The sequence below is a fragment of the Haplochromis burtoni genome, unplaced genomic scaffold (genome assembly GCF_018398535.1).
Source record: "Haplochromis burtoni strain Fernald_Lab_line unplaced genomic scaffold, NCSU_Asbu1 Contig_205, whole genome shotgun sequence".
Classification (NCBI taxonomy): Eukaryota; Metazoa; Chordata; class Actinopteri; order Cichliformes; family Cichlidae; genus Haplochromis; species Haplochromis burtoni.
The window spans coordinates 241,382-264,986 of record NW_024582566.1 but is presented as its reverse complement, the minus strand read 5'-3'; the positions used below and the strand labels follow the sequence as shown (position 1 = coordinate 264,986).

The 23,605-nt window shown below is 41.6% G+C and overlaps 1 protein-coding gene across 1 annotated transcript in view; it reads right to left on the bottom strand.

Moving 5' to 3' along the window:
- The window catches only part of dmd (dystrophin), a gene marked incomplete at its 3' end in the record, with an annotated part of 309,815 nt that overhangs the window by 165,211 nt on the left and 120,999 nt on the right, over window positions 1–23,605 (bottom strand). The window contains 7 exon segments of the mRNA XM_042226291.1: window positions 23–142; window positions 3,260–3,410; window positions 5,061–5,242; window positions 6,452–6,550; window positions 7,624–7,719; window positions 11,206–11,334; window positions 19,279–19,475. Of these exon segments, the coding sequence (XP_042082225.1) occupies window positions 23–142; window positions 3,260–3,410; window positions 5,061–5,242; window positions 6,452–6,550; window positions 7,624–7,719; window positions 11,206–11,334; window positions 19,279–19,475 (974 nt within the window).

Sequence of the window (23,605 nt, the reverse complement as noted above, 5' to 3'; positions counted from 1 at the left end):
GTGTGTGTGTGTGTGTACTTGCCTGAAGTTTGCTCTCCAAGGCAGCAGTGGTGCTGTCTCCACTGTTCTCATCTACCACCACCACCATGTGGGTCAGAGAGTTCACCCTCACCTGCTCAAGTTCCAGGTCCTCCTGCAGGAGCTTTAGCACACATTGGCACCCATCAGTATAAGGAATTCACAAAATGCTGATAGTTTAATCACAGATTAACCTGCATAAGAATAATGTGAAGATAAAACTACGGACTGGAGAGAAATCATGAGGATACCACATGCTGCCAAACATGTTGGAGCAATTTTAGGGGATGGGCCTGTAAGTCTGTGAGTGGAAATGTTCAGTGATGATGTGAGAGCTGATAGTAGTGGAATGGATTCTGAAGTGTGCACAGCTACACTTGCAGCTCAAATTCAGTCAAATGCTAGCAAAACCGATCATGTGCAGGATGGCTGTAATTGCCAGGCAATGTACATTTTTTAGAAACTGTCTTGAATTAAAGCGGGAAGTCTTTCAGAAAGTTCAATCACACAACGACTGAATAATTGTTTGATATGTAGTACACCACCTTGTGTGTGGTGGAGCACACACTTGAGTTGCTTACTTGAAACCACCACCCCAGTTTATCAATCTTGACTTTCACAAAGTGTTGCAGAGATGCTGCTCAACCAAGACAGCCCCATAACATCCAGACCCTGAACTTTTACATTTCAGGGTCTGTATGCTTGAAAATGACGCGCCAAAAAGGAATGATTACAAACTCTGTGTAGACCATCTTGGTATCAAAATACACATCACAACAAAGTAAACATCACAGCAGATACCATTGTGTCAAAGTAACATATAACCCCTAACCTCTATATAGCATATAGCAAAATGCGAAGTGTAATTTTGTCACGCTCTAAACAAAATTTACTGGACCAGCAAACGAAGGCCAAACTTGCAGTTTTGAAATCTGTAGATCTGTGCTTTCAGCAGAGACGCTGTCTGTGCACATGCTGTTGGGTGAACGGGGGAATCCGTACTTCGTGTTTACACCTTTTTGCAGGATCTTTTTTACCTGCTGTTTAGATGTTTGATGTTTTAGCTGTGTTTGGTGGTCATGGATATGGATTTGTGAGCGTTTTGCTGACTTTTCTGTGGAAGCACAAACCAGCACAGCTCCTCCTCTGCCCCCAGTACAGGGGGCATTGTGGTTGAACAAGTTAAGGAACTCAGGGTGAATCTCCTCCTCCCAAGGAGAAGTACTATCAAGTAGTTTTTTTAAACTGTCTCAGTGGCCTTTGACCTTATAATGGGTGAGTTGTCTCCCTCATCTCCACATTCTGCTTGCTATATGGAAGGTGTGACCCTGGGATTGAGGAGATCTTCAAATGTTCCAACAGCCACCTCACTATGTCCCCAGTAGAGGTCATCACACTCCAGTCCATGTGTGCAGAGCACTACCTCCCTCTTCTGACGTCAGCTGACGTCTTGGATCATGACTACGTTGACCTCTTCCTCTTACTTCAGGCACTACTTCACCAAATCCCCGTCCCCTGGTCTGACTTTAGGGTGGAGTCCCTATAACCTAGTCTGGGTGAAGGTAACATGATTCCTCTATTTTTCTATCTTCGTGGTAGTTTATTGAAACCACTTGGTCTAGGACAGAGGTGGGCAATCTCAGTCCAGGAGGGCCGGTGTCCCTGCAGGTTTTAGATGTGTCCTCGAACCAACACAGCTGATTTAAATGGCTAAATTAGCTCCTCAACATGTCCTGAAGTTCTCCAGAGGCCTGGTAATGAACTCATCATTGGATTCAGGTGTGATGACCCAAGGTGAGATCTAAAACCTGCAGGACACCAGCCTCGTGGACTGAGATTGCCCACCCCTGGTCTAGGAGCTATGCTTTGGTGGTAAGATTCAGTGGGCTCAGGATCACTGCAGGGTTTTTGCTTTTTCTGGTCACCTCTTGGCTTCAGTGATCTCCAGCTTCCACCAGGCCATTTTGCAGCCAGGTGTGAAGTGGCAGGGATAAAAGTTAGTACCTCCAAGTATGAGGCCATGATTCTCTATGAAGGTTCTGCTATGGATTTACTGCTGTCCTCATAAGCTACAAGGAGTGGAAATGAGAGGCTTCAACATAAATTAAGTTACGGAAATGTATGAAAAACACACTCTTACTGCTGTATGATTCACACAGAAGATTATTCCTCATAGACTTCAAAAGAGTGGTTAATGTGTACACACAGGTCATTCCAGCTCTGGAATAACTTTATTATAGAGATTTTATATTTCTTTACCTTATGAATGACTAAAATTAGGCCATGTGTTTCAAAAATCTAACTTTTAGTAGATATGGCAACAACTCTTTTTCTGAGTTTTATGGTTCCAGTGCTGGTATTGCAGTAAGGCAGTGGGGTAATTAAATTTAGCAAGATGAATGCAAATGTTTTCAATGTTCATATTCAGGCAACAAAAACAACAACGGAGCTGGGTAGGAACAGATTGATGGGTAAACAGATGGACAGAAGTTCACACACCATGAGGAAAGATGCAACAAAGAAGCGAGGGAGATGCAGATAATATGTACATAGGAGGAGATTCGAGCAGAGTGGACACACCTGCCACAGCACAGCTGAACAGAATCTGACAGACAAGACACAGGAAGCACAACTGAACATGACCCACATGAGACAGAGGACTATCGAAATAAAACAGTATGTAATGCACACGCTGAGAGCCAGATAAGACACGTGAACTTGACAGAGGGAGCGGACATAAACAGATATGGAGACACGACTGACTGAGGAGACAAAAGGATGAAACAGATAAATACTGGGAGCAGGACTAAAGATGTATTCACTAGACCAGACAGGGAAACAAATAATCACAGAGACAGGACACAGAGAGACGAGACAGACACAGGGCATGACCAGGGAGACAAAAAGCGAATGTGCATGAGTCTATATCCCTGATACATTCAGGGAGGTTTCCCTAAACATGCCGACACACTTTAAAGACGATTGTGTAATCAGCAAGTTTGATTTTGATTATCTACAAAGTTTTATTTTAAACTAAGATCTGTAGACGCTGGATTGGAGCCACCCTTTTTTAAATTCTTTTTGAAATCAAAAGCTTAATGGCAAGACTGTAAGGAATGTATTAATCAGTTTAACTGCGAATGACAACTTGTTGTGCAACATTATAAGGAAAAAGGGAACAACATGGCTGGATTAGTAAAGCAGTCTTTCAAAAACAAGGATCAGGCTAGTACACGCCCACCTTGTGTTCTTCTACTCGGCGCTTGATGTCCTCCAGGTCAGGTCCCAGTGCCTGAGCCCCCATCTTCTTAATACGTGCTTCTGTCACATCCAACCAGTCTGTGAGTTGCTGCAGCTGCTCATGCTGCAGGTCCATCAGAACTTCATGGAGTCTGGGAGTGAGATGCAATTCAGTAATGTCTTATTTTGAAACCACAGCAGGTATTTACATAGCTATTTTCTAGTCTTACTTGTTGCCAAGTGTTCATCTATCTCACTTCCACACAGCCACTTTGAAATCATCAGTTAAGCTAACATACATGTCTTTGGACTAAGGAGGTGTGGCGTGGTGGCAGTGTTAACCTGACAGTGCTAAACTAACACTGATGGATCATGCTACCGTGCTATCCACAGAGACAAGGGTTTAAACCTCAGGCACTAGCAATTAGAGCTGATTTACTCGACTGACACTTAGTATCACTTAGTATCACTATAACACATCTAACACTTAGGTGTTAGATGTGTTATTAAAACATTTTTTAAATGTGAAGAGTGGTAAAGCAGTCTTTTTGAGAACTGTATTAGGTCAAATTACATACACTTATCATGGGCATGAGTGTCATGGAAATGTATGTTTGGAGGCGTAAAGGTGAGGCTTTCCACTAGGGTTGGTTTGCTGCAAGAGTTTAGTGGAACATTGCAGAGAGTGGATGGAACAAGGACTTTCTCCAACTTCACCCAAAATCAAATGGACTTCTTTCTTCTATCGAAGAGCTTTCTATCTAACATTCACACTTCAATGGATGTATTTGAGAGCAACTTGTGCTTAGTATCTTGCTTAAGGATATTTGGCAAGCAGACTGGGAGAGCCAGGAATTGAACCACCAACCTTCCAATTAGTAGGTGACCTGCTCTACTTCAAGAGCTTCCAACAGGACGATGATGCCAAATACACATCAGAATTGGTTTTGAAAAGGAAAATTAAGCTTCTGGAATGTTCTTCTCAAAGCCCTGACCTCAACCCTACTGAAAAAATTGTGGAGTATGGATGGATGGCTTAAAAGCCTGATCCCGGCCAAGAAACGAACCAGTTTAAATTAAATCTATTTTTAAGAAGTGTCCACAAATATACAGACACAATTATGCCAGAAGCCTCTCGATGACAATCATTAAGTGCACCTTGCTAAGGCATGTTTGGCCAAATATTAGTGGCAGTCTATGCATATATTTGAACCTGCATATCTAATTTTAACCCTGTGTGGATTACAGAAAATAAGGATAAATAAAGAAAACGTGTGCACCCAAATATGTACACATTACAATGATTCCACCCTGGAAAACTCAGCTGAACAAAATCAAAGAAACTACGTTGGGGATTGACATTCGTGTCCATGATGAGTGTAAAGTTCTGATCACAGCTGTATATCACGCCTTATAATACTGGTGGTGCTGAAAAGGTTTTACAGTCTTCGAGCCGCTTTCAGCAAAGATGCAAGATTTTGAGAAGTGAATAGAATTTCATAAAGTCACAATCAATGTTAATCTGTATTGGTGATTATCAAAGCTCTCACTGATGTGATCTCTGATAATCACCAATGCAAACAAGACACCTTTTTAGACCCATTAAAAAATAGTCTCAGTGGAGACTACTCATCATGTTGCTTTAACTAACTTTAACTGATGGAAAATGACTTAAAGATGTATCTTCTAAGAAAATACTTTCAAAATATCACATGACCCAGGCTTCTGTCAAAACAAGATCAATAAGATAGATGTGAGTTTTAATATTGTTAATTGTACTGATGCTTGTTTAATGTATGTACCTGCTCTGTCGCTCCATGCTAGCGACTCTTAGGTGCTCCCACCGGGAGTTGAGAAGGTTCATTTGCTCTCTGACTTCAGAATCCTCCTCTTCACTCAGGTTTCCTTCCCCCAGCAGGGCAGCACCGGCCCGGAGGACTCGTCCTACACTGCTCTGGTGTGTTGTCAGCTCCACCATATACCCCTGTTATTAAAGAAACAGATGGAAGAATTGCACATGCATATTCACAGTAATTCAACTATTTTTTAATCCTACAAAGGTGAGGGGGTACCTCATATTACTATGGCACCTACTGCTTCATCTATTTTTATTGAACACTTAACTGCAATGTGATCCTTCCAGGATATCAGAAGGCAGAATGGTCAGAGTAAGTGAGTGCATCAAAGTCCTAGAAGCTCCCATTCAGTGCAGTTAATGCATCGCTTACAGTTAAAGCTAAAAACAGCTGCCCATTGCAAACAGCTACTGCAGGAGACCAGCTGTTTCCATACCAGATATAAAATGCTTACAAACAACAGATTTAAAAAACTTTTCCATGCATAAAGTTTTATTACAGTAAGATATCCATATCTCACAGATTTAACTGACGTAACTGCAACTGTTTATTCTGACTGTGACTTAAACCCTTTTCATATTTCTGCTCTTTGATCACATTTCACAGGCAAAATGTGACGTTGATACTGCAGATTTTTAACGTCCCCCTTCACATCTTATTTTGTGAAACTGTAAAATTATTTTTTTAGCTATTGGATATTCTATGGATTGATGACATCGGAAAATCTAGAGGATCAGTGATAATCAATACATTTTCAGCTGCTGTGACACAAATATGAGAATCCTTTAATAAAAGAAAAAAGTTTTCTAATCCTGTGCACACGGAATAATAGCTCAGTGTTATTTGGGCATTTCACCTTTAATTATACAGTTCCAAAGATCCAGCTGTACGCAAATGTGTGAAAACATAAAATCCCTTCGGAAACGTAAGACAGTGCAAACATTTTATTACCAGCTGTACTTTAGTTTGTCTAGTGTCCTAAACTGTATAAACTATTCTAGGGCGACCAACCGTCCTCTTTTCTGCACTTGTTGATTTGTAAATGCCCCTATGACATGTTTTCTATTTCACCATTCACTAACAGCACAGAGAAGGTGTTGTTTAAATATGCCAAAGTTTTCTTTAAACAAACAGTATTATTAAAGCTCTTCATGACCGTGTCCTATTTTTTGGTCACCCTAAACTATTCTGACCAAAGAATTTAAAATTCTATTAACTCTAAAAAACTCACTGTTCAGCTGTGGGAATCCTGAAAATAAGTGTTGAATCTTAAAAAATAATACAATACATTTATTTAATTTAAAAACCACAATCCAGTAGGATTTCACTAGTCCTACCTCGTGTGTGTGAAACTGCTCCTTAACCTCCTCCACATGGTTGGAGATAGGAGCCTGGCCCTGGAGACCATCTTCAGCGGACAGAAGCCATGTCAAGACCTTAAAAGTTACATTTAATTAACATAACAATAGCATACTTTCTTTTTTTTCTAAAATAAAGTTTTTTTCTTCTTCTTTATCTTTCATTTTCTCCCTCTAGGGGTTGCTATATCACATCATCTGTTTCCATCACACCAACCCTCTGCATTTACTCTTTCACTACATGCATGAACTTTCTCTCGGGTCTTCCTCTTTTCCTCCTGCCCGAAAACCCAATTTTTAAACATCATTTGTCCGATCGATCTATCTGCACTATTGGGTTGAAATCAGAACTCTGTACATGCCAGTAAAGTTCTTCTACACTCACTGGCACATGTCTTTATGGACCTTGCTTTGTGCACTGGTGAGCAGTCATGTTAGAACAGGAAATCCTTGCCACAAAGTTGAGAGCATGAAACTGTCCACAGTGTCTTTCACTGAAAATAGGGCGCCGAGTCCATAATCTCCCACCAAACTTGGCACGATGCAGTTAGACAAGAACCGTTCTCCTGGCATCCACCAAACCTCATCTGTCTCATGTGTTGGATTGCAATACAGAGAAGTAGGATTTGTCACTCCAGAAAACACGTTTCCACTGTCCAGCGTGCTTTATACTACTCCATCTGACACTTTGCATTGGGCTTGGTGATATAATGCTTGAATACAGCTCCGTAAAGACCTCTACGCACTGTTCTTTAGCTAATCTGAAAGCCACATGAAGTATGGAGATCTGTAGCAATCAACTCTGCAGAAAGTTGGCGACCTCTCTGGACTATGTACCTCAGTGTCCACTGGAAAATTTACTAGAGAACAGGTGGCATCCTATCATGGTACCGCAATGAAAGTCACTGATTTCCTGAAAGCGACTCATTCTTCCACAAATGTTTGTAGGAACAGTCTGCATTTAAAATGCACTGCCCGGCGACAGTGTGCCATCGAAGAAACCACACGTTTCTTATACACTGGGAGATGTCGCATGCAGGAAGGTGGTGACTCACACACAGACACACCCACGCACACACAATATTTGCTTCTGTACATTAAATGTTTTATAAAGTAGATATGAGTCCTTTATCATCACCGCATTGTCTTACCTCCTCCAGTGCAGCCTGGTAGCTTTCCAGGCTGGTGGTTCCTGCAGGCAGAGGACTGAGACGCTGCTGCAGCTCCTCTTGGCTGGGATCCAGCAACTAAACAAGGCAGCAACAGGTTAGAGATAACAGGCAGAGACAGAGTCCGATGGTGGAGATGACGTGAGGAGAAACAGAAGAATGGAGGGCACCAGGGTTAAGAAGTCGAGGGGACAGACAGAGATGATAAAACAAGCAGAATGTCAAAAATCAGAGGGGTGAGCAGGGAGGGATCGGGACGAGTAGAAAATATTAAAGGCAACATGTGAAAGAAATGTGGGAAACAGAGGCGATAAAGAGAGATAAGGAGAAGCCTCTGAGTGTCAGATATTAATGATGATGATGGTGACAAGCAGTTTTAAACTTTCTCCAAACTTAACTCGTCCTCTCTCTCCCCTTATCTCTCTGTGCGCTCACTTCTGATCTAGACACCAATAATTCTCTCTTTGTATCTCATCTCAGTGCTGTTTCTCTCACTTCATTCTTCTCTCTGGTAATAAGGTCATAAGATGATTCAATAACTGCCAACCACAGTCAATGCTGCCGTCTCTTAATGTCTATTTTGCTTGGATCTGTGTGACGGTAGACACATAAATGTTTAGCCTATCTAACATAAACAAATAAAAGGAGTGTAGGGTAAAAGTGTAAGGGTGTAAGGGTGTAAGGGTGTAAGGGTGTAAGGGTACACTACGGAAGAGGAATTCTGGGCCCACTTTCTTTTTCTAGTGGGCCTAATCCTCTTCTGTAGTAAACCCTACACAATCTCGTTTCTGACTTTTTTATTTTCTATTATTAACTAATTGATACATTTCTTATATTGGTTGATCCTACCTGTGATAGTTATACACTGTTTGCCCAAGTTTTCTTTCTTTTCTGTTTTTAATTATCGTTGCTTTAGCTGTTTTTACTTTTTTGTGTTCTGTAACATACTTTGGAACTATGTTTAGAAACTGCTTCATATTTTAAGTTTTACATTTATTATTAGTTCATCCCCAAAAACAACAAAATGGGGTGAAAAAAGATCAAATACTCACAGTTGGGTTAAAGATTGAACTGTCAAAATCAGTATGAAATGTTTTGTAGCTTTGTTTTTCTTTTTCTCAAGATGCAAAAACGTCAGTAGAAAAATTGCGTTTTCTATTGTCTATAAAATTATAGTTGTTGATAGCTTGAACAGCCTCTTGATGTCACCTCACAATAAATATGCTTGTAGGTTCACCTACTAGATGTAAAGCTCATGTGACAATTGATTTATTTTCACACAAGATGAAAACAATAAGAAGAGGAAGCTTTAGACGTCTATTTCTGAGTTCAGTCGTGGGTTTGATTTGGTTTAGCTGACTCTGTCTAATGTTCAAAAAAGCTGCATCAGCAAAGTCTCTGAATTGTTGTAACAACCAAAGATAAAGACGAAACTCTATACAACAACGAACCAGCCTTTTTTATTTTTATACTTGTACGCCAAAAAACATGATTTCATTCTACTTGTGCACTTATGGGCCTTTAGCAAGAGGAGCAGCATGTGCTCATTTAATCAAATAGCTCCCCTTGACTTTCCAAATATTGTTGAATAGAACGGTTTAAGTAGGTATGTCAGCATGACACATCTACTTATCTGCAAGTTAAGCAGATGTGTCAAGAATACTGAATATCTGCAAGCATTGTTGAGCCATTGAATTAAACAATTTATGAGAAAATTGCTACATATAGCTTAACTCCATCCACATGGGTTTGACTTGACACTCAGATGATTTTTTAAACCAAGTACAAGCTTGTTCTAATAAAAGCTTCAAGAGTGCTGAAAGATCAAATAAGTAATTTATCCTTGTGTTTAGTCTGTGCTCTGTCGTGAAAACAACTATCCATCGTCCTGACCAACGCCAGATCCCTCACAAACAAAACGGAGGAGCTTCAATCAGAGATTTACTACAACCGTCCGGGAGTGTTGTCTACTGACTGTAACCGAATCCTGGCTCCATCCAAAAATCCCAGATGCTTCAGAGGAGGTACCAAACTGGTCCTACAGGTCCTACCTCACAACCTAACATTAGCCACAGTTACCATTACCATTTACAGTTACAGTTACCATTGTTTACAGCCCCACCCGCCCCACCCTATGCTAACGTTATCTTAGCACTCAAGTGCCTTCAACTTATTATCAGTAAACAGCAGAGAGAGCACCCAGAGGTCATCTATACTGTTGCTGGGGACTTTTATAAGGCATGTTTGAAACTGAGGTGTCTTACCGGGGGGATAGGACACTGGTCCATGTGTACAGTAACATCGAGCAGGCCTACAAAGCAACACACCTCCCCCACCCAGGACAATCTGACCACCTCTCTCTGCTTCTCATCCACCCTCTGTCCCTGAGGCTGAGGCACAGTTCTCTGTACAGCACTGCCTGAGCCAACCTGGGCATCAAACAAGCTAAGGAGGCCTACAGCAGGTGGGTAGAGGGCCTCCTCACCTACAACAACCCCCATCAGGTGTCCAAAAAGGCCAATCCTCCAACCCCCAACAGCAGCATCAAAGTAGCAGAGCTCAACACTTTGTTTGCTCGGTTTGAGACCACCCCTGCCTTATACGATGGAGACGAGAGACAGACCGACTTCAGGAGGCACAGACAGGTCCGTTCCCCTCTGATTATAAATGCAGAGCGGGTGGAATCTGTCTCCACCTTCAGTTTCTGGGCACCAAACACCTCTGCTGATCTCACCTGGACCCACAACACCAACACCCAGGTAAAGAACGCCCAGCAGCGACTGCACGTCCTCCATGTCCTGAGGAAAAATAACCTGGACTAGAATGGGCCATCACAGGTGACCCCTTGCACCCCACCACCCGTTTGACCCACTGCCCTGTGGTCAGCGCCTCAGGTGAATCAGGTCCCACACCTCCAGACTCTCAACCAGCTTCTTCCCGCCCTTCTCACTGTTAACAAACGATCCACCACACCAGACCCCTGCTCACCCACCTCACCACTCTAAGCCATGGTCTGAGTAACCCCCATCACTCTGGCCACCCACACAGGGACTCCATTCAAACCTAATCCTTTTACTTTGCACTACTTCTAAGAACCTTACAACTTGTTCTCTATTGTGCGCCTTTCTCTTGTTTTGTATATATTCCTCTTGACTGCCAACATTTTCAAAGTTAAGTAAAGTCAACCGCTTTCATCTACAGCACGCTGACAAAGAACTGCGAGCTGTATCACTACTGATTTAAAGTGAAGACACAAACACACAGTTAGCATAGCTTATGACTTGATTTATAAATGATTGAAATTAACACTGATTAGAAAAGTCAAATCGTGATTTGCATTGAAAACGTGATGATGTAAACACACCGCAAAACTGTACACTTCAAGTTTTTCTTCGGGTTAAAATTTCAAAACTAAAATTCACATGTTTAATGCATTTTTAAAACATCACAAAAACAAAGAGCATTTTTAAGAAAGGGACACATTCTGGGGAGCAGACAGAACAAAAACCACACATGCAGAGACAGATGGGGAAGTGGCATCAAGTGTTAGTGTGAGACACGGACCTGATCAGTAAAACGCCTCCTCTTTTGCTCGGGCGACTGGACATATGCAGCCTGGGTGTAGGCATAGCTTTTATAGCGAGGCTGAGGGGAGGGGCTCTGCACTCGCCCCTGTGCCACATTCACTGTAATCTGAGAGAGGACAGACAGAAAGGAAAAGACAGAGGCAAGAGAGGAAGAGAGGAAGAGGCAAAAGAATGCAAAAAGGAAAGCGAAAGATCCAAAAGCTAAATTAAATAATTGCTTTACCAAGTTAGTGAAAATGTGCAGCCCTGAAAGAAGTATTCACATTCAGCCACTATTGAATGTTATTAGCACATTAAATAGCTATTAACGGTTGTTATTACTACTGTAATTGTGCTTCAGACTGGGCAAAATCCCACAGGCGAGCTCTGTAAAGCAACCAAGGTATAAGGTAACTCTTGCTTGTCATTTGAATAAATGGATGTTGATTCTGTAATGTTTAAGCACCGTGGGAAAACCGCTATTACTAACTCCTGCCATACATAAAACTGAATTTAATTAATCAGGCTATTATCCCTCTACAGCATGTAATAGACCTGGAGGTTCACTACAGATTACTGTGTTAGTGTCATGTTTTTCTTTCCCCGGGTGTAAAAACAAAGATCTCGTCACACAAGCCACGAGCTTTCCCTGAAACTAACCACGCCCAAACTTAAGCAAACAGCAGTTTTTAAAAAACATCAATAAATAACCGTCAACAATCTTCATGGTGTCCAGCAATGACTTGTGCCACCTTGCGCCTCGTATAGCTTTGCTTTGCACACTAGCATATGGGAGTAATAATAACTCATTCAGTGCTGAATTCAAAATCTGACAGAAAAATCAAGGCACAACTTTAAAAAAAAAAACAGTCCAGTGTAGCCTGCCTGGGACGGGATCGCCGGAGTGGATCGGGCTGTGGCCAGAGGCAGAGTTCCAGGTTCTACCAATCCCTGGTTCCTGAATCTGGCTTGTGGTACGTGGAACTCCTGGTGGGGAAGGACTCAGAGCTGGTGTGTGAGGTTGGGAGATATGGACTAAATATAATCAGGCTCACCTCAACATGAAGCTCAGGCTCTGGAAACAATTTCCTGTGGAGAGGGCTTGGACTCTCTTCCACTCTGGACTTGCTATAGGTGAGAGATGGCCATAACGAACACCATGTTCAAGAAGTAGGGTCTTTATCACTGCACATGGCAGTAGGAGACCCTAGGTCACAATCCATGATTGATTTTGTAATCATATCATCAGATCTGCAGCCGAACGTCTTGGAGGAGCTGATCTGTCAACCGATCACCATCTGCTGGTTAGTTGGATTAGGTGGCAGGGGAAGATGCTGGACAGACCTGGCATACCCAAACATATAGTGAGGTTACGCTGGGAATATCTACCAGAGCCCCAGCCCGTGAGAACTTCATTTCCCACCTCGGCAGAGCTTTGATTGAATTCCAAGGATTTTGGTGAGACCCTGGAACAAGACTTTCAGTTGACCTCAAAGCAAGCTCAGACAACTGAAGAGGGGGAAGACGGTGCTCTGCTGTTTTCAGTGTAGCACGGCCTGTGGATGGAGTCAAGTGGCAGAAGGAATAACTTGAGTGTCTCCCCAATCCTGTAATGGGAGCAAAGGCTGAAGATGGGAGATTTCCTTCCAACCTACGCCAAAGTGCTTGCTTATAGGGGGTCATGTGATTGTTGGGGTTTTCTCTGTTGTTCTTGTATTATTGTAGGGTCTTTATCGTACAATATAAAGCGCCTTCAGGCAACTATTGTTGTGATTTGGCACCATATAAATGAAACTGAACTAAACTGAATTGAATTGAATTTGACTCGGGTGCTTTCTGGATGCATCCTAAGTTAGGTGTTTCAGGCATGTTTTATTGGGAGGACTCGTTGGAGAGATTATATGTAATCCTATCCATATGTAATCCTAACCCAGATAATCAGTAGAAAATGGATGAATGGATGAATAATATAATGAATAATAATAATAATACGATGGTGCTTTTTCTTTAAGAGCTATTGCTAACTTTGTAAAACAAACTATTTTAAGTGATTTTATTTTTTAAGGCACTTTGTCAGTAATCACATTGCCAGAGAACTGTTTGTGGATTTTCCCAGAAATAACTGTTTTTTGTAATCGGCTGTTTCAGACAGTACAACTAAACAGAGGCGTGGCCTAATCAAAGGGCTGGTTTATGGTAATCAAAACTGCTTATAGTTCCCCTCAACATGTTTGCTGTCCAGGGACATGGTTGTCATGCTCTTGATCAATTTTCACACAAATGTGGGAAACAAAAAATAGTCATACAACCTATAAAAATAGAGTAATGGAACTAGAGCTTTTCTCACCTTAGAAAAGGCCAATCATAATGTGAAGTGCCAACATTAGATCATGATTTCTAGAAAGATGCTGAAATATTCCCGTGTCTTATGTTAGTAATGGGGTGGATGGGGAGATTTTAACAGAATTTATGTAATTTGCATAGAAGGATCATGAAGTGCAGATATTATTCACACACAGTGGAGGGGATTATTATTTGACTTGTCTGCTTCACTGCAGATTGTGTTAGTTCCATTTTAATAGAGAGAGAGAGAGAATTAAATGAAAGTTATACACTGATTTGCACGTCACTGAGTGACAGTAGTATTTGTATAAGTATTTGATCCTTCAACAAGATGTGATTTAGTACTCAATGGAGAAACCCTGGTCACCAGGTTTGCACACATCTAAAGGATTTCTTTAAATTCTTTAGGTCTTTTTTTGGCTGCTGCTTGACAACTCAAAGCTTCAGCTTCCTCCAGAGATTTCCTATGAGGTCTAAAGACTGGCTTAGACTACTTAATGACCTTGATGTGCTTCTTCTTTAGCCACACCTTTGTTGCCTTGGTAGTGTGTTTTGGGTCACTGTGATGCTGGTTCTTGTCTCCAATTTCACACTGCATGGCTCAGGCCATTGGCCCCTTAATGCAGTGAAGTCGCCCTTAGCAGAGAAACAGCTCCAAACAGTCACACATCAGGTCATACAGCATGTCTCTTCCATCAAACACAACAGGTCAGGTTGATGCCAAAGAGCTTGATTTTGGACTATAGCACTTTCTGCCACGCTTTCTCTGAATCGATTAAATGCACACTGGCAAACATAAGATGGGCCTGTACATGTTCCTTGTTGAGCAGTGCGACCCGTGTTCCCAGCTGCCTTTAGATCATTAACAAACTCCTCCCATAATGGGCTGATCCATCACCTTTCTCATGCTCATCCTCACCCCATGAGGCATCATGGAGCTCCAATCACTCATACATACTTTACATAGAAATTATGACTATTTTCCTCCTCACAATGTCTATATTTTGTTGCATGACTGGGTTCAGCAATCATCAAGGAAAGAAAGAAAATCTTTTTTAATCATTTTGCTGTTTCAGATAAAAGAATACGGACAAATCTCAATTAACGGACACAGGCATTAGATAAATAGTATAACAGTATAACAATTATAAGTTGCTTGAATTTTTAAAATCACAAATATGTATTTCAAACAATATTTGACTATTTGAAAATTTTTCATTATCTGTTTCTAGTTTTTGCTTTTTCATCTTCATCATCTGCCTCCTCCAGCACTACTCTCACCTTCTCATCTCCAGCTCATCCTCTTCCTCCTCAACTTAAGCCTTCCTCCTGAACTGCAGTTAGGGTTAGGGAACACTCTTAATTTGAAACAGTGTCAGTCATATGGTCAACTTAAGGTGAACAAACATAAGGTGAATATGGAAACGCCACACAGAATGGCCTCAGAGTGGATTTGAAGCCAGGACCTTCTTCTTGTGAAAAGACAGTGCTAGCCATTGTACCACCACGCCTCCAATATACATACGCAACAATGAAATGAACTGACCTCCCAGCCCATTGTTCATTCAGTGGGCTGGTTTCACTCACTGTGCAAATGTACTGTTTATAAGGCCGGCGAAACCTGCAGTCAGCTGAGACTGAAGACGTCACCTGGATGAGTGACGAAACGTTTCTCCCACTCAAAACATCCAGATGAACAGAATCAACCTTTCGGGATCAAATAATCTATATTTAATCTAGAAGTAATTAAAAAGGAAAAGAAAAACTGTAATTGTTTGATGATCAGTGAGGTATACATACATTTATGTTTTTAAGAGAGATCTGCTGAGAGACCTCAGTGCTCATAAAAATGTAAGAGCACATTTACATATTTTGAGCATACATGATGTGTACTTATAATGTAAACCGTAAATTTCACACTTCATGAATCTACAAGAACACAAATTAATGCACAACAAATTATGCATGAATTTTCCATTTTTATTAATTACATATTTAATCAATTATCTAATTGTTTAATAATACACTTAAGTAATGAGTTATTTCAAAATAATAAATAATAAAAGTAGCATAAATTTTAATGAATTATCTTTCTAGTTTCTAGTATTTAAGTAATATTTATTACTATTATTTATTAAGTTTATAAACTTAAAGTTTATTTAAGTTTTGCAAGTTTGGTTATTCACCCTCAATGTTTCACACCGTGTCATTTCCTGTTTACTTTCGTGTGTGTCATTGCTGCAACAGGAGTAGCAGTGCTAACAGGTTCAACATAGATCTGACTTTCAGAGTTATCTAAACTTCTTTGTTTAATTCTGCACTTATTACATTACATTCTCATACAGTGCTGATTAAAAGCTATTCAGGCAACACTGAAGGATCTCAGTTTCTTCATCTCCTTCAGTTCCAGTATACACAAATGGTTCTGTTGTGAATTTTACAAGCCCACTTTGAGAAGGTGGGATGGCCATGTTAATATTTAGAAGTATATTTTGTACCTGGGTTTAAGAATTCTGTTTCAGAGCTGATAATATAGGCTACTATGCAAATATAACCACACTCATTCAGCTGTATAATGTGCAGTACTGCAGAGTATGGATAATGTGACAACAACATAGCAATGAACAGCACAGGTGAAGAAGTAGCTTTGAACACCAAGTAAGCATATACAGCTGAGTATCTGCACAACTTCCAGAAATCATGAAACCTCAACACCATCACAGCATTAAGCCGGGAACAGCTGCCATTATATATTCATTGCCACTCTTGGAATTAAATTCCTTACATCTAAAGTCCGCAACCCGTCTGTGTAGCGCTTAAGAGGCACATAGACAAAGAAGTCATCACACATGCATGCTGCAGCAGATTCACTCTCTTGCGAGTAATTATTCTCGAAGATTAAGGATCTTTAAAAGACGGCGACTGGACTGTTTTTTTGAAGATGTTTCATTTCTTATGCATCTGTTGCTAACATCTCGGTGCCAGATACCACAGCACACCATTTGGGATCTAGTGGAGTCCATGCCTCTATGGGCAAAGGCTGTGTTGGCAGCACAAAAGAGACCATTACAATATTAGACAGGTGGTCATCCTGTTATTTCTAATAGGTGTATAGCTTTTACAATTCAAACAAATCAAAACACAAATTACCGATATAGTGAAAATCCCAACTATGACTTGACCTTGAGGTTATCGAACATTTTAGTAGCTGCACCTACTGTATGTTATTAATTTGAAAATCCTCGGTGACTTCCTTCTTGAGTTATAACATTCACAAGACTTTCAGAAGATTTCAGCGTGACGACTACACCTTGTCAGCCTCTTAAAGTTGAGGGGTAAAAAGGTAGCATACCCAGCACCCAGCAGCTACAGGACAGTGTGTCATATAGTTATGATTTGCACAAAATATTAGCAACAACCTTAACTGTTTTATCAGACGCTAGTTTAGATCAGACAAAAGTCATGTTGCTCATTGTCACGTTTTGTACAAAGCATATCCCATCCTCCTCTCCTGTACATTCACATACTGCCTATTCTAAGTAGGGTTGGGCATATGTAAACATTTTCCAGTCGGCAATCGTCAGTCCAACAATCGTCGATAGGCGATATATTCGTGCATGCGCAGACTTTTTGATGGGCGGGGCAACGTAATCATACACGGACTGATTTGCGCGTTTACAAAACAGAAGAAGTCCAAACATGGACGAACTAGTTTCCAAAAACAAAAACAAAACACTGTCAGCATTAACGCGGCTTAAGCGCGGTCATCACGATACCAACAGTATGTTACATGCAGCACACGTCAGGGGAAGACTCTAGATAAATGCTTTGGCTCTGTACCAGATGCATTTAAAGCCCTCACCCCTCTCAGACCATCACACCGTCCTGCTGGCCCCTGCTTACACCCCAGTCATCAAGAGGATTAAAAAGGTCACCAAAAACATCAAGCAGTGGACAGAGGAAAGTATCCTCACCCTACAAGGATGTTTCGAAGCCACTGACTGGGACAGCCTTCTTTCTACCTCTGATGACATCAGCGAACAAGTCAACACAGTGACATCATACATCTCCTTCTGTGTTGACAACATTATCCCCTCAAAAACAGTCTCCATCTACCACAACAACAAACCCTGCATCACCAAGGAACTCAAGGAAATCCTTAATAAAAAAAAGAGGATTTTCTTCTGGATAAAAAGGAGGTCAACAGGGAGGTCAAGAGCGCCATTAAAACTGCTAAACTGGAGTATACCACAGGGGACCTCCACTCAGCCTGGCAGGGCCTCGAAACCATGGCCTCTGTGAATACTGCGGTCACCACCCCCAGAACCATCCAGGTGGAGGGCAGCAACCCCTCCTCCCTCCCTGACAACCTCAACGCTTTCTACACCAGGTTTGAGACGGACAACATCGCCCAGCTTGAGGAGTCCAGATCCTCACTCAAACCTGGCAGCTCTGCACTCACCTTCAGGACTGAGGACGTGGTGAGAGCCCTCAGGAGGACCAGGGAGAGGAGCTCACCCGGCCCTGACAACATCAGCAGTCGAGGTGTGAGGCACTGTGCAGGGCAACTAGGAAGTGTGTTCTGGACTCTATTTCAACCCTTAGTTGACAGTCACACCGTCCCCCAGCTGTGGAAACACTCCACAGTCATCCCCATCCCCAAAAGAAACAACCCAAAGTCTCTGAATGATCTTCACCTCCCTGGTGATTCTGGCCATGGAGAAGATCATAAAACAGCACATCGTAAGAGCAACTGACCCCCTGATGGACCCTCCAGTTTGCTTACCGTGCACGCAGACGTGTCGATGATGCAAAACTCTTCATCTTGGACTCATCCACAAACATCTGGAGCGGCGCGTTAACGCTGACAGCACTAAAAAAATATAAAGTCGGGAATTTGGGATTTCTTTGGCTTTAAACTAGATGAAAGAGGTAAACCTAAGGATGTGACCAAAGCGGTGTGCCACTTGTGCAGACGTATAGTGTGAGCAAAGTACTCAAACACGCCTAACTTGCAAGAGCATGTACGTGTCCACCATCCGGCTGAGTATGCTAGGCTATCAGCAGCTCCTGCAGCTCCATCAACAAGCATTTGGGCGCACTCTGAGGAGGGGGCATTTGCTCGCAGATGAAAGAGGGTGCTGTTAAAACAGCGCTACTATTGTTTTTTTTCTGTTGATTGCTTCTATTAGCTCCATCATTATTAGCAAACTTACTCATGGCCAAATAAATAAATAAATCGCCCTCGTAAAAACTATCGACGACGCTGAGCTAATCCATATATTCGTCAAAAGTCGGTTAATTCTAGCCAGTAGAATGAAGCTTTGTGCACAGAGGTACCAGCATCATGCACTCACAAAGCAGACACTCTCGTGTGCATGATGGCCTTTTTGGGCATAGCTGCTGAGTTCCACATGCGTGGTTTCAGAGCATTCTCTTTCCCAACGCGTAACATGCCAACGATTTGCCACGTCACGAGGCGTCTCATAGTAACACAAAAGGTAACCTTCCGCGTCCCTATGATACGTTCCGGACTTTGGATGATGCTCTGTATCAGATAGTGCTTTCCAAAGCAAACCATGATGAGAAAGTAAACTAAGTTTACAACAGTTCTCGTGTTTCCAAAGGCGTAACGTACTGACGATTTGTCACATAGTGTCGGTATGTTACTTTTTGGGATGAGAACGTGTCTGTGGTTTAGTTAGTCTCACAAGTGTTGGTGTTTAACCTGCTCAGAGAAGCGCTGCTTGGTCTGGATCTGATAGTGTTCCTCTGTTGTCACACGGGTGATATTGGCTGTGGCTGCCTGAGGTAACGTCTCCACCTCTTGGATGGCTTCCATAGAAACACTTTGCGGAAGTACCCGGAAGAGTGACGTCACATACATGATGATACTCTTCTTGTCAGGGTGAGCCACTGCCACATCTGAAAAGAGTGAGAAGAGTGAAGTTTATCCTAAATTTCACGAGCCACTTGTGATAAATGTCACCTAATATGACAATAGAGCAAACGTTTCTGGAAAAAAAAGTTCTTCAAGACCGAAAGTTGTCTGACGAGGGTGATATGTCCAAACTATAGATATAAAATAAACTATATTCACGTGTGTTAAAATACGACTGTATTAGATAATTATTTTGGCACAGAAGGAATCTTCACTGGAAGATGAGCCTGGTATCAAAACTACAGATCAAAAGAAAGACCCTTCAGTGAGTTCACCAACTACCTGTCCACTGTTCTGACACTCCTGTCACCATAATGTTTTCATTAGCGATAAACATTGGTGTCCATTGTGTCTGTGTGGCATTCAAACCCTCACACATGCTGTGATTCAGAAATAGCCGTCCCATGAAGCAGCTTTAAGGTGAACTGTAAGCTTACATTTGAGTCACTGGAAATAGAGAACTGTTAAAAGAAATGCTTGTCAAAAAATTGTAAACTGCCAACAAAATACTTTTGTTCAATTCAGATTAAAGCTAAGAACCAGCTGTTTAAATCATATTCAGTATGTAGCATAGCAGCAAGTTAAATAAGCAATAGGTGACTCCACTCAGAAAGTCTTCATCCAAAAACGTCACTTTTTGGCATCTAAGAAGCTTGGAAAGAAAAGCGTCTGGACTTCTTTAAGTTTCCTTGAAGACGTTTCACCTCTCATCCGAGAAGCTTCTTGGTGGAGAATCCCACTTTTAAGCCCCATGGGAGTGTCCCCCAAGCGGGCCATGGACCCCCTATTGATCCTCTACCTAATCACCTGAGCCAAGGTGTGAAACTGGGTGTGGGTCCCAATCAGCCAGGGCTTCGGGTGAGCTCATTGTGAAACCTGGCCCCACCCTATCACGTGATTTACTGAGGTCAAATGGCCCAGGATGTGAGCGGGCGTTAAGGCATCTGGGAAGGATCTCAAAACTGGATTATAGATGGCAGAGAGTTGGTGTGGTAAGCCCCGCCTTCCGTTCAAAGATGGTCGCTCACAGTGGACATAGATGCTTCTTTCACTCCTCTTTCAAACCAGATGCTTTTCTTTCCAGGCTCTTAAGACTACGATGACCTGGATGACTGAGGTCATAAGTGATGTTTAAGTGACGTTTAGCTCAAAGGCGTCGACATGCCACAAAGCTAAATCCAGTAACCCAGGCTATGTCCACACTAATTTTCTTTAATTTTAACATTCTTTCCTCTCCCGTCCACACTGAGACGGCGTTTTTGCTCATGGAAAACGCAGCGTTTTCATAACGTTCTCGAAAACTCATACATTTCAAAACGGTGCTCACAGTGTGGGCAGCAAAAACACAGACTTTCGGCCATTTTCAAATCTATCTGGGCTAGTGTGGATGTAGCCCCAGGTTCAACTACTACCCAGGGGCCATTGCTACATCTTTTCATTCTGTCTTCTTGCTTTCGTGTCTCATTTTCACTGCACTACCTAATAAAGATGCCCCCCACCCCCCAAAAATTAACAACAAAAAACAAACAAATAAACAAAATAAATAATTAAAAGAGAGCAATTGCTGTGGGGCAAATAAGTGAATCCCATATAAGATACAAAGATGGCACAGTAGTAGGAGAGGAGCAAGAAAAAAGAAAGACGGATGACGATGGAGTGCTAATGAACTGATTGCTGTGGTGATGTTAATAGAATGATGTGTGGAGTGCAGTTAGCTCACAGCTAAGAATAATGAACAGGACCAAGAGGAAATAGTCTGTGCGGCAAGCTTGCCAGGAATGATGTGTGTCATTGCAATTTGTGAGAGAAATAAAGTTAGAGTATGAGTCACACATTTGGCTGTGGAATACTGATTTATCACAGAGAAATCTTATGGTGTTATTGTTTCTCTGAGAAGAATAAACAGTTCCATAAATAATGCCACCATCTGCAAGTGTGTGTATACATCCCTCAGTGGTTTAGACTCTGTAAGTCCAATCTGTGATCTCCACTTTAATCATTTTACCACGGCTCTGCTACATATGTATGCATTTTTATGAGGTATTGTGGGAGTTTGTGTCAGTGTATACTGTACTTTTCAGGTGTGTATAAGCGTAACGTATGTGTGTCTCTATGCCTTGAGGTAATTAAATCTGTCTCAGTAACCTCGCATTATGAAACTGTCATTAGTGTGTATATAAACAATTCTTCAATTTATTCCTGAAAAAATATTTGATGAAATATTTTCAGAGACTAATATTTATTCCTAACAAATCCTTTCATTTAGTTCGGGACTTTGCTGAGTCCTGAATGAAATGTTCAGAAAAAATCTGAAAACAGTTTGTGGGAACTACATCTAACCAGTATTCCACAGTTTGCTAGTGTTTTTTGGAAAATATGGCTTCCAAGAGATAAAGTTTCCGACCTGAGCTGCATTGCTGCAGCTGGATGTGCTTTAATGGCCGGCTGAAGAAGAGAACAAAGACAACAGTGCAAAACAAATGAAAAGAAAGAGGAATTAGAGAGAAACACCGGTGAGAGAAATACACAAAAGACAAGACAAACAGTGGGAGGAGAAAAAGGAAAAAGTACTAATGAAATCAAGAACAGGATTATATGCAGGATAAACGCCCTATGAAGGTCTTCATCATATAGATACAGCTCTCAAAATTATCAGCAACGTATAAACTACAGTGATTAAAGTTGAATTCTTATACTGCCTTTTTAAAATCACAACAGTGTGCTTTATATGCACAACAAGGAAGTTCAAGGGCTTTTGAAATTCCTTTGAGTAAATATTAAACCAAAGAAAACATTTTCTATGATACTGACAAGAAACCTTTTCAGTGCCAATAAAAGCTAGTCACATCACATACTCTGCAGTAGTGTTCATAATGTGCCTCTTGATCACCACTGAGTGAGCTGACTGTTGACACCTCAGTAGCTGGTAGCATACTCCTCCAAAACTTGCAGTTTAGTTTATTCTACTGAAACAGTACATTAAACGGACTGTCTAAGGACTGGAAGTCCACTCACTTTTCTTTTGCCTTGTTCAAGAGTTATTGCATCTACAAGATTTTCACAAATTTGACCTCTGAACTCTGACCTTGAGGCCAAGGTCACTGTGCTTCAAACTCATCCAAGAGTCTTCGTAGATGCACATATGGTATCAATATGAAAATACTGACCTCCTTCTTGAGTTATCACATTCACGCGATTTTCATGAAAACTTGATCTCTGAGCTTGAGGTTGTGGTCACTGAGATTCAAACTCAGATTTTTAGTAGATACACCTATGGAACCATTTTGAAGCTCCTACAACCAATGTTCCCTCTAAGCTGCGCGTGAGCAGTTGCGCACTGCTGGCACGTCTCTGCGCACAGAAAATCTGCGTTGCACACAAAACAAATCTCACCTGAATTGAAATTAAAATAAATACTTTAACAATCCTGTTCTGCAGTGTTAGTGAGTGACTGGCTGCTCCTGTATGGGATCAGAACGATGCCACCTTATCCCACAGTCCAGCCAATGATGCGATTCACATTCGTATATACGCAGCTGATCAGCGTCGCTGACAGGCTCTGACAGCGTCCTTATGTGCGACACCGGTGTTTTAGCAAAGCGGCTGATGTGGAGTGAAGCCACGTTAATGACAACGTGTACAACCATTGGAGACGTGAGCAGGACAGACGGAACAACTGACGGACAAAGTGTGGACTTTATACCAGTTTTTAAATTGTGTTGATCGGCCACGTAAAACCAGAGTTATGATAAAATATCTGCAATGTTTGGTTTTCTTCCTGAACACTGTCGTTGTTTATATTTACTGCAGGAAGAAACGGTAAAAACTGCGTTTTATAAGGAAAACGCTCGAAAGCAAAAACAAAAAACCCCCAGCCTTTCCTATTGGTGGAAAAATGTACCATGTGGACCAATCAAAGAATGATATGGCAACATGGCCTTTAGTTGTTTAGGGACCGGGAAGTTTTAGGAGTGACGGCGTGTTTGAGATGTGAGAGATTTGAGACGTTTAGCACAAATCTGTGTAGTTAGTGTGTAGTTAGTGTGTAGTAGTGTGTAGTTAGTGTGTAGTTAGTGTGTAGTTAGTGTGTAGTTAGTGTGTAGTTAGTGTCGTG